Genomic DNA, 12,427 nt, shown 5'->3' with positions numbered 1-12,427 from the left:
CAGTGAAAAATACTATCTATGCACCAGCAAGTGAGTCCTTACCAGACACTGAAACTGCTGGTCTTGGATTTCTGAGCCTTCAGAATTATGAGGAATTTCTATGGGTATTTTGTTATAGCAGCCATAACAGATTAAGACAATCTGACACCTGTGAAATATAAAGTTTTATTCCTGAGGTAGGTTATACTACTGAAAGCCCATGGCAAAGACTAAGAAGTTTTACAGGATACATTAAAAAAATTGTTTTTAGGAATCCAACTTTTTCCTCTCCTCAAAACTGTGGAGTTCATATAATTCTGTAGTTCTAAATAGACAGAGGCAGTGAATTGAAATAGAGAAAACTGAAACACAGAAAACAGAAATCACAGTTTGCATTCTGAACTGAATTGTGTGAACTTTGGATTATCCAGGTGGACTCTAAATCCAATGACAATGTCTTTATAAGAAAGAAAAAGAAGACCATGTGAACATGGAAGCAAAGAATGGAGTTATGTAGACAAAAATCAAGGAATGTGTGGAGCAATGAAAAGTTGGAAGAAGCAAGGAAGGATTCTCTCCTCGTTTTTGGAGGGAGTGCAGCAACTCTGTTGACATTCTGATTTCATTCAGACTTCTGGCCTTTCAAACTCTGAGAGACTAAATTTCTACTGTTTCAGGCCATCAGTTTTGTAGTAATTTGTTACAGCAATGCTAGAAAACTATACAGCCTCTTTGCTGCATTCTAACAAATCGTTTTTATTTACCTCACTTTTATTTACTGCAAAAGATCTATAATGGTTAATTAGTTCAAGAGTATCAAAAGAAATAAAAAATATATATGCTGCCAAATCTCTCCTTATTTGCCAGCCATTTCCTACAAAGGTCTCTAAGTTTCCTTTATCAATAGTCTTTCAGGACATTCCCTGGCGGTCCAGTGGTTAGGACTTGGCACTTTCACTGCAATAGCCTGGGTTCTATCCCTAGTCAGGGAACTAGGATCTCATAAGCCACTTGGTGTGCACCCCCTACCCTAGATTGTTCCAAAAGTCCCAGTGCAGGATACCAAGTGAAAGTGAAAATCGCTCAGTGGTGTGATTCTTTGAGACCCCATGGACTGTAACCTGCCAGGCTCCTCTGTCCATGGAATTCTCCAGGCCAGAATACTAGAGTGGGTAGCTGTTCCCTTCTCCAGGGGATCTTCCCAACCCAGGTCTCCCACATTGCAGGCAGATTCTTAACCATCTGAGCCACCAGGGAAGTCCCAACTGAATAGCAAGATACCAACTGAATAGAAAAGATCTGTGTTCTTGTGAAAGTTGACAGTATCAACTGAGACATGTGGTAGGTCGGAGAATAAAAGCCCGGGTTCTAAACCTGACCCAGGTGACTATGTGAACCTAAACAGCTTACTGCTTTGACTTTTTGCTTTATCATTCATTAATAACCCTTTGAGAGATGCTGTAAGTAGTAAAGAAGAAATGCGTGTAAAGATTCTGACCTTGTTGTCTAGTTGTTAAGTTGTGTCCGATTCCTTTGCAACCCCATGGACTGTAGCCTGCCATGCTCCTCTGCAAGAGGAAGATTTTTCAGGCAAGAATACTGGAGTAGGTTGCCATTTCCTGCTCCAGGGAATCTTCCCAACCCAGGGATTGAACCCACATCTCCTGTATTGGCAGGTGGATTCTTTACTACTAAGCCAACTGGGAAGCCCAAAAAATACTAACATGAAAGGTTTTTTACTATAGGTTTCAGTTCAGTTCAGTTCAGTTCAGTCGCTCAGTCGTGTCTGACTCTCCGCGACCCCATGAATCGCATCTAGCTAGTGCAAAAGATGATTTCTGGGTATAATACTGCTTCTGGCTATTGATATACTGTTCTACTATATTAAAAAAAAATCTTACTACCACAAAATTTCCTCTGGACTGCTTTCAAGGACAATTAATAAATTTAAGTAAAATCTTTTATTTAATTATAGCCAAGCATAAAATTTCCAACACACTTATGAATAAGTTTTGCAATTTCTTTTGCACTAAAGGAAAAGAATGAAAGCCTACACTTTTGATTTACATTTTCACCAATTTTCCATAAATTATACTGGCTCATACTTTGATGTTTGCCAAACTTTTTCTCTCAGTCTAAGATGAAGAGCCTATTTGGATATTTCAAGTTTATACCACCGAGCAAAATTTTTCATGCTCAGAGTTAGGAGAGAACAATAAAGAGGTACAAGTAATTTATAATATTTTGGTTTGCCTAGATGAACTTAACAAACAGGTAATACAGCACCATTCAATCTCCAAATTTAAAAAAAAATTAAAGATAACATAAAGCATACTGATAGACTACTGGTGAAGTTATTAACTTTGAGAATTCAATAAACACTATCATCATTATACCTGCAGTGCCATATTTGTACTTCTTTTGTTCTCAATTAAATAATTATAACATTAAGTTTGCTAGAGAAGAACTGTATCTGATACAAACACCTGTCTAGTTAGGAAAACATAAATAACAGACAAAATGATTTTAAGACAACATGTATAATTAATGTTCTACAGAAGCCACAAACTTCTATAGTTGCTAAAATAGTAAGCAACTCAAAATACACCTAACAGCATTGAATCCATAAAAATTCAAGTTGCATTACACTTTTTCAGAGCAAAATCACTATGTAATATGTTTGCTTGTAATGCTATCTAAAAAGTAGCTTCCTTTCCTTGCCATTCAGGTTTGTTCCAACTCAAATCCATGGAGGTGCAGAGCAACTATCTGGTGTCATACTGTCTTTACAGCAGGTGGAGGGAGGGCCTAGGCTAACTTTCCCAACCAAAAGTAAGGCCACTGTTCCTAGGCCAGCTAGTATGGAACAGTGTCTGATTCCTACCTTCAGAGCAGATAAAGCTCAGTCAGCTGGCTTTCAAAGGACTGCCTGCACTAGTGTTTACATTTCCTTTCAAACCATCTGGCATTCTTTTTGTATCTTAAATTTATCTAACACTACATTCTAATGTCTGAAATGCTCAGATAATTGGAGGTGTCTCCACTGCCAACCTAGATAAGAAACAGGCAGAGTAACTGGTAAGTCAATTACTTCAGGAAACAATTTCTAAAATTAAAAATCAAGACAGAAAATAAGGGGTACAGACAATTTAACATGTGGAAAAGTTTTAAGACTCCCTTAAGGCTGGCTGGACACAACTCTCCCTACTTTGGACTTCTATTAATACATAGCCTGTCCTTATCCCTCAGTGAGGCCTGTAGAATGGATTTTGTATTGTATCATATATTTATCTTCCTAGCTAGCTAGTAAGTGAAAAGAACAGTATCTTATAACTACTTAAAAAAATCTGTTGATGATACACTAGGTGTTTTAAAAGTTCCATTAGCATAAATAAGAAAATTTAATGAAAAATAACATGAATTAACACAAAGAAGCAGCCTCACCTCTGAGCAAGCCAAATAAACAAAGTACAGAATTTGGCTTGAAATAAAAATATTTCATCAAGTTATCAAAATGATTTCTCAGTGACCAAACTGCTGGGAAGTGCTAGGGGGTGCTCATCTGTCAATAAAGATCATTTAATCAATTTATTGATATTATGTGGGGGTAATGTGAGGAATAGAGGAGCAAGGAATTAGAAAAAAATCCAACAAAACTAAAAACAGGAGAGTCACATTCATAGTCAATATACTCTAGGTAGTCAATATATTTGGAGAAGGCAATGGCACCCCACTCCAGCACTCTTGCCTGGAAAACCCCATGGACAGAGGAGCCTGGTGGGCTGCAGTCCATGGGGTTGCTAAGGGTCGGACACAACTGAGTGACTTCACTTTCACTTTCCACTTTCACTTTTTACTTTCATGCATTGGAGAAGGAAATGGCAACCCACTCCAGTGTTCTTGCCTGGAGAATCCCAGGGACTGGGGAGCCTGGTGGGCTGCTGTCTATGGGGTCGCACAGAGTTGGACACAACTGACGTGACTTAGCAGCAGCAGTAGCAGTCAACATATTCATAGTCAATATACTCCAACAAAACTAAAAACAGGAGAGTCACATTCATAGTCAATATACTCTAGATATAAATACTTCAAACAAAAATACTAAAGTGACAAAAAAGAAAACACAAAACTACAGTGACCAAGTCAGATCAAATATTAGAAAGCAGAGAAGAGTATACAAACAATAACTGTAACTATTTTCATTGTATTAGCCACCATGGCAAGTACTGGGTTTAGCATTTTACATGTTATCTCACTTGACCTACACAACATATGAGGTAGGTACTTTCTTATTTCCACCTTGCAGATGAGGAAACAGAGAGGTTAATCTGCCCAAGGTCACATGGCAAAAAGTGAAAAGAACTAAAATTCAACTCCAATCAGTCTGACTGATCAGTCAATCAATCCAGGTGTAAGACTGACAATTTAAATTATACTTAGACTTCCCTGGTGGCCCAGACGGTAAAGCGCCTGTCTACAATGTGGGAGACCGGGGTTCGATCCCTGGGTTGGGAAGATCCCCTGGAGAAGGAAATGGCAATCCACTCCAGTACTATTGCCTGGAAAATCCCATGGACAGAGGAGCCTGGGAGGCTATAGTCCATGGGGTTGCAAAGAGTCGGACACGACTGAGCGACTTCACTTTCACTTTAGGAAAGAACAAAATGTAATGTAACGTAGGTAAAATTCAACCATTAATATAGTCTTCATAATTTTTCAACTTTCAAGTGTAGCAAAAAGTAGAGAATAATTTAAAAAATAAATGAAAATTGATTTTCTTGTTAGAAATTTTTTTAAAAAGAGCTATTCTACCCGGCTAAATATGTCAGTTATGCCTTTTTTGCCCATGTACTGAGTAGGTACTTGTGTCAGTTGCTGTCCTAGGAACATAGTGGTAAACAGGATAGATGAGGTCTTGCTTTCCTGGAGCTCACTTTCCAGTGAAGGGTAAGAGACAAAAAAATTCAGTCAACAACAGAATTTCAGAGAGTGACACATAGTACAGAGGAGATAGGGAGGAAATGTGTAGACTACTCTTTTGAGACATTTAACCATGAAGGTAAACAGAAAGAGATGGATGTAAGGTCAGGGGAAAGTTGTTTTAATTTTTTGTTGTTTTTAAAAATGGGCAATATTAGAGCATGTATGTATGCTGATATTGGTGGTGCCTTGGAAAGTTGTTGAGGACGTGAAAGACAGCACAAAAGCAGAAGTCAAGTTTTTGACTAGCTCGAGGGGGTGTAAGGTGGGGAGGCAAATTGGCCTCTGATGGGAAGAAAACAGAAAATAAGGATCCTAAACAAGGTAGATTTATAGATTTGGTGAGGAGAGGATGAAGAGTATCTGTCTGATAACTTTTAAACCCTCAATGAAGTAAGTACACAGCCCACTTATCAGCATTGGGATGGGTGGGCTGCTCATGAAGTTAAAGAGTGTGGAGACATTAATATAGGCCAAAATTAAGAATTACAAGTTATTAAGAATCTGGCAATTTTCTGGGGCCAGTGATGAGAGTAGTCCACTTCAGATTTTTAGTCCTGAATCTGAAGTTCTCTAGTAATAGTCAACTTATATGATATGGGCCCTTGGGGAAGGCTAGATGAGGAGTAAAGCAGCTGTAAATAGAAAAAAATTCATGGGTTAAAAAATATTTAAAAATATGCATCCCTGAGATAAACACTGAGTCACTGACAATGTCCAAACAAGCCCTGGTTTATGTAACTCCATTTGCCTCTATCTTCTTATCAGAGAAATTCTTGCAAATAATGTGTTTGTTTTAGTTATAGTCATGACGTATTTAATCATGAAGCTTATAGATTGGTGTTTTTTTTTTTTTTGGTCATATACGGCTCTATCACTTCCTAAAGCAGATTTTTAAAAAAATGCAACTGATGGTCTTCATGTTGATTCCAGAGGTGATTACATTTCAATGCTGAAAGACACTTTCTCTGGTGTTAACTCATATTTCTAGTCAAAAGTAAACTGATGACTTCATTTAAAAGTAAAAAATAAATAAATAAATAAAACATCCCCTCAAAGTGGCTGCTTTTGATCATCCAACTGTATTCCTAAACCATCATGTTGGCTCAAGACCCAAAACATCCTGGGAAGCACAGGTTGTCTGCACAGGTTCAAGTAGAGGAAACAAAGACCGCACCTCTTGATGGATGCATGTCAACATCATGAAGAATAGCATATTGGGTGAGACAGTATGTATGCCTGTGTGCACATATATATACATATTTGGGGAAATATTATCTGCCCTACAAGCAAAAGGAATGAAAAAGGAACACCATGAAACACCATTTTGAGGAACACCATGAAATGTCAGAACACCAGGGATAACTAGAAGATCCTCCCAGTCTTTCAGAGTGGGAGGAAAAAGAGAATGGGGATTACAGCTGGAAGCCTTCAAGAGACAGACACTAATTTTCAATCTAGAATTCAACATCCAGTGAAACCACCATTCAAGTGTGTAGGTAAAATGAAGACATTTCAGACATGCAACTTCTGAATTCAGGAAGAAATTTCAGAGTTTGTAGATGTTCTTTCTCAGGAAACTACTAAAGAATAAGGAAGACACAGGATCCAGGAAACATAGGAGGAAGGCAAAGAGAATTCACAAGAAGATAAAAAGGGAGGTCCTATATGACAGCTAGGAAATAGAAATGAAACAGATTATCTGAATATACTGAAAGATGATCATTTCTGTCATAAAATTTGAGGAGAATTTGTGACTGGTAAAAAGAAAACTAGGCAAATGAAGAACAAACAAAAGTGGCAATTATTTAACTCAGGAGAAATAAAGTTGTACAAAAAAGAAACATAATAGGTAATACATATTCAATACGGCTCATCTGTGAATTTAGGTATACTGCCACAGTCATATAAATACTGAATACTGACTTAACTGGAAACTGTAAAGTATAGATATGAGGTGGGGGAGTTGAAGGATGGTTATGTGGAACAATTAAGTACTCAACTTCCAAACTAGAACTCCATGGATAATATACAAAGGTAGAAAATCAAGGAATTGCAGTTTAAACATTGAAAATGAAATAAATATAAAGGTAAATACTAGAAAGAACTGCTAAGAATTTAAAAAAAATGAACCATATGAAACCACTGATTTTTGGTAACTCCCCAATCTAAAAAAAAATGGCAATTTCATATAGTTTAAGCTGCTATTAGGTTAGTGCAAAAGTAGTTGTGGTTTCAGACTGTGAATTTTAAATCATTATAACTAGGCTAAAACACATCTTTTTTAATCAAAATAGGAACCATTACAATCAACACATTTTTGTCAACAAGTTTTTTTATTCCTGTTGTGTAAAAATCTGTGCTTTGGGATTAGATAAACTCTTGGAAAGCATTTTCTGCTTCCTGATGGTTGTGGAAGCATTTTCCCTGGAAAAAGTTGTTGAGATGCTTGAAGAAGTGGTAGTCAGTTGGTAAGAGGTCAGGTAAATATGGCGTTTGAGGCAAAACTTCATAGCCCAATTCATTCAAGTTCTGAAGCTTTGGTTGTGTGACGTGTGGTCAGGTGATGTTGTGGAGGAGAATTGGGCCCATTCTGTTGACCAATGCCAGCTGCAGGCGTTGCAGTTTTCAGTGCATCTCATCGATTTGCTGAGCATACTTCTCAGATGTAATGGCTTTGCTGGGATTCAGAAAGCTGTAGTTGATCAGATAGGCAGCAGACCACCAAACAATGACTATGACCTTTTTTCAGTGCAAGTTTGGCTTTGGGAAGTGTTTTGGGAGTTTCTTCTCAGTCCAACCACTGAGCTGGTTGTCATATAAAATCCACTTTTCATCACACATTATAATCTGATGGAGAAATGGTTCATTGTTGTTGCATAGGCTAAGAGAAGACTACACTTTAACATGATGGTTTTTTTTGATTTTCAGTCAGCTCATGAGGCACCCACTTATTGAGCTTTTTCACCTCTCCAATTTGCTTCAAATGCAGAATGACTGTAGAACGGTGGATATTGGGTTCTTTAGCAACTTCTCACGTAGTTGTAAGAGCTTTGATGATTGCTCTCAATTGGTTGTTGTTAACTTCCAATGGCCAGCCACTGCGCTCCTTATCTTCAAGGCTCTGTCTCCTTTGCAAAACTTCTTGAACCACTATTGCACTGTATGTTTGTTAGCAGTTCTTGGGCCAAATGCGTTGTTGATGCTGCGAGTTGTCTCTGCTGCTTTATGACCCATTTTGAACTCCAATAAAAAAAAATCACTGGAATTTGCTTTTTGTCTGACATCATTTCTATAGTATAAAATAACCATATTTATTTAAGAATGTATTCCAATATCAAATGGCAAACTTCAACAATGCAAAATTGTAATTACGTTTGCACTGATCTAATAATACATTATGATAAGATTATTACTGATTTTAGAATAAACTGCCATTTGAAACAGAAAACAATTAGTATTTGGCTGCACAGCATATAGGAACTTAGTTCCCCCACCAGGGATCAATCCATGCTCACTGTAGTGTAAGCAGAGTCCTAATCACTAGACCACCAGGGAATTCCCAGAAAACAATTACTGACAGAATACTGGGAGGATAATGTATCCCAGTTTGGGTGACAAAGTGTCATCATATATACTATTACTAACATAACAATATCAGTATTTCTAATGAATATAAAGATTATATTTATTAATAAAACAGCATGTAACCTATTTTGGCAATATAGATATTACTTTGGAATTTTTCCTCAATCATCATCCTACAAAAATGCAAAACTATGGACTGGTAAAGATTTTGATTAACAGAATGCTGAATAACAAGGCCAGGATGTTTTTAGTTTCCTTTGTTGGTACAAACAACAGCTAAGTCATGCTTGCAAAATTAAAGTTGCCCAATATTGTAGTACTATGCAAGCCTATTTCAGTGATAATTCCGGTTACACTATGCTGTTTATTTAAGACTTCCCCTTATAATTTGTTTTAAAGGGCTTCCTAATAGAGAAAAATCTTATGCAGGCAATTCATAAGTTATTTGGGTTGCTTCAGTATTAGTGACACTAGTTAATGTAATTAATGAAGCACTCATTTATAAGTTGCCTTATTTTGAGTTAATTCATAAAAATTTTATTTAAATCTGACATCATAGAACCAAAATTTCAAATTAAAAAATCAACTTTTATTAATTTTAACTTTTACAAAGAAAGAATTTGATCATGCTAACATAAGGTAAGATTTTTACCAAGAATAATGGATCCTGTTCCAACCAAATGGAAAATTTCTCTTTCAAATTAAAAGCAAATGTTTGCAACAGAGGGAATATACATAAACAGATGCTATGGAAGACTGCTTAGTTTCAATTTCATTTTGCACCAAAAACTACCAGGAATTAAAATACATGTTACTAAAAATAACCTTAAAGGGAATCTTAAAACTGAATCAATTCAACTATTCATATCCTCTAATTAGCTCCTCACTTTTTTTTTTTACTGCTGCTATTCTGAATCAAAAGATCATAACAAAAGTATATTAATATTTGGAGGTATGTTCCTTACAACAACTGAGTTTAGCTAATTTCCTGTCACTCTGCAAAATTATAAGGGTACACAAAAGAAACAGCAAATGCAACCAACTATCTTCTAAAACTTATACGTTTAAGAGAGTAAAAGGTCCAGGTGAAACAGCAAGGAATAGCTGGTGCTATTATAACTGCTTCTTTTTAATTGGTCCATATCATCTGTGACTCCTCATAACTTCACCAAGCAAACAAAGTCAGGCAGTCAGTCCCCACAGAGCCAAGGTCTGTGGGAAACTGCGGAGCTTCCTCCTCTCTCTGGGGATGAGGACAAAAAAAAAAAAAAAAGGTGTTCTGTTTTCCAATAGTCCTGTAAGAGGTGCCACTGAGCTGGGCTGCACAACCAGACAACAGAGCACAGGAAAATTCAGATCAAAGCAAGGGCGCATGCCAGGGAAATATGCAGTAACACCCTTTGCCACAGAATTACGGGGGGAAAAAGGCAAGGAGGCGGAGAGAACCTGCTGGACCACCTTCTTATTAACACCGGGAGGCAGGAAGAAACAAAATCTGCCTGTACTGAGGAGCTGAAAAAAGTGTCCTAGATATACTGGAGCATTTCTATAGACAACGTATATCAATATACAGACATAATTACCAATTAACTAAAAAGCAGTGTTCTATATGTACTATTCTCATGTACATATACATGAGTATATGACCATTTACCAACACTCGGAAAGCAAGTGTTCCGGATATACTGAGAATATAGAAATACATTGAGAATGTAGACACATATTTTCAGTTAAAAAAACCCACTGGTTTTGCAGCAAGAAACAAAGAAATACTGTTTGAAAGAATGCCAGAGACAGAATTGCCTGAAGATCTGATGAAGGAATATGTCTTTTTTTCCTCATCCCCTTTAAATGATCTCCAATTCGCTCATTTCAGAGGTCACATACAAACCATTAAATCTCTGGAAACAAAAGAGGGGCCTTAATTCTCTGCCCTGTGGAAGCACACACGGCCCCCCACTCACAAATATGAGGCCAGCACCTGACTTTCATTAATGAGTAAGCGAGGCAAGAGGTCTCATCCCAGACCACTGCTTATACCCAGTGACAAACGGGCATGAGACAGACGCCACAAAGAAAGGGGAGGAGCAGACGGGGACCAGGAAAACACTGCCACGCCGCGCCCCCCCAAGGCGCGTTCCCACGGCCAACAGGGAGGCAGCAGTCTTCGCCATCCTCGTCCTCGCTCTGGGCACATCCCAGCAGCTCCCACGCCCGGGGACCAGACGTGGGGCACGGGCTAGCTGGGCACACAGGGCGCCGCGAACCTTTCTCTGTAGTCCCCCGGTGACAGCTCCGCGCCTCCCTTTGTGCGGGACTCACCCTCCTGTTCGTGCGCGGACCCTCTTCCGCGCCCCTCCCGGCCCAGGGCCGCTGTCCTACCCGTCCCAGCTCCCGACCGAGGCGCCGGGAGTGTGAGTCGGGGAGGCTGGCGCGGGCCCACGGTCTCCTTAGCATCCCGAACCCGGACCTGCCCGGTCCCTTACTCCCCAAACCAGGGGGCGACGGCGCTCAGCGGCCCAACCCTCGCTTGCTTACTTACTCTGTCGTGCTGGCAGAGGCGGCGAGCGTGCTGGGACCGTCAGCTCCGGGCAGTAACCAGCGGGCGTCTGGCTGAACCAAGCGCGGCTGAGGTGGCAGCGGCAGACGGCGCGCCACAGCCCCGGCGAGGGGCGGGCCCAGCGGGGGAGGGGCGGGCGCCGCGCCTCTCATTCATGCAGCGGGGGCGGGGTGAGGGAACCCGGATGGCCGGGCAGCCCCGCCCACCTCCCTCAGTTGGCCTGTGCTTCAGAGTCCGTAGTGCGCAGGCGCGGCTCTCTGGCCTCGGAGCCTGCCTTACCCGCTGGGGATGTCCTAGGAAGGAGTTGCGGCTTTCTGCTTCTTATGTTTAGTATTTTTGCTCGACCTATAAAGTTTTAAAGTGAAAAATTGGAACTGCCACCTCTTCCTAGCATTCAGTCCACCAGCATCGCGGGGACACAGAGTAGCATGAATAAGGAAGACACCGCCCCCTCCTCCAACTGCTTCATCTGCAGCAGGTCCTCTTAGACCTCTGAGACCCAGAATCTGCCCAAATAGTGGACAGCAGCGTGTGCAAGAAAGAGCGCATTACTTTATTTGCATTGACCTAGTCTGTTCAGTCACCAGCTCCCATTTCATAGGGCAGGCAAAAAGCTGTGCTACATACACACAATGGAATATTACTCAGTTGTTAAAAAGAATACATTTGAATCAGTTCTAATAAGGCAGATGAAACTGGAGCCTATTATACACAGTGAAGTAAGCCAGAAAGAAAAACATCAGTACAGTATCAGTTCAGTTCAGTCACTCAGTCATGTCTTACTCTTTGCGACCCCATGAATCACAGCACGCCAGGTCTCCCTGTCCATCATCAACTCCCGGAGTTCACCCAAACTCATGTGCATCGAATTGGTGATGCCATCCAGCCATCTCATCCTCTGTCGTCCCCTTCTCCTCCTGCTCCCAATCCCTTCCAGCATCAGGGTCTTTTCCAATGAGTCAACACTTGCGTGAGGTGGCCAAAGTATTGGAGTTTCAGCTTTAGCATCAGTCCTTCCAATGAACACTCAGGACTGATCTCCTTTAGGATGGACTGATTGGATCTCCTTGCAGTCCAAGGGACTCTCAAGGGTTTTCTCCAACATCACAGTTCAAAAGCATCAATTCTTTGGCGCTCAGCTTTCTTCACAGTCCAACTCTCACATACATACATGACCACTGGAAAAACCATAGCCTTGACTAGATGGACCTTTGTTGGCAAAGTAATATCTCTGCTTTTGAATATGCTATCTAGGTTGGTCACAACTTTCCTTCCAAGGAAAGTCTTTTAATGCTTACTCAAGAGGCAGGTCAGGTGTTA

The 12,427-nt window shown here is 40.0% G+C and overlaps 1 protein-coding gene across 2 annotated transcripts in view; it reads right to left on the bottom strand.

The window, feature by feature from the left end:
- RNF24 (ring finger protein 24) overlaps positions 1 to 11,400 on the bottom strand; it is a 111,564-nt gene extending 100,164 nt beyond the window's left edge. The window contains exon 1 of one of the 2 annotated variants that reach the window (XM_061436643.1): positions 11,090 to 11,400. In XM_061436643.1, coding sequence (XP_061292627.1) covers positions 11,090 to 11,259 — 170 coding nt within the window. In that variant the 5' untranslated portion in view covers positions 11,260 to 11,400. The remainder of the gene's footprint in view (positions 1 to 11,089) is intronic. The other variant, XM_061436644.1, reaches the window with a different exon arrangement.
- Positions 11,401 to 12,427: the final 1,027 nt, after the last annotated feature.

The sequence above is a fragment of the Bos javanicus genome, chromosome 13, assembly GCF_032452875.1.
Source record: "Bos javanicus breed banteng chromosome 13, ARS-OSU_banteng_1.0, whole genome shotgun sequence".
NCBI lineage: Eukaryota > Metazoa > Chordata > Mammalia > Artiodactyla > Bovidae > Bos > Bos javanicus.
The sequence above is the reverse complement of the archived record's forward strand: the minus strand, read 5'-3'. Positions and strand labels throughout refer to the sequence as shown.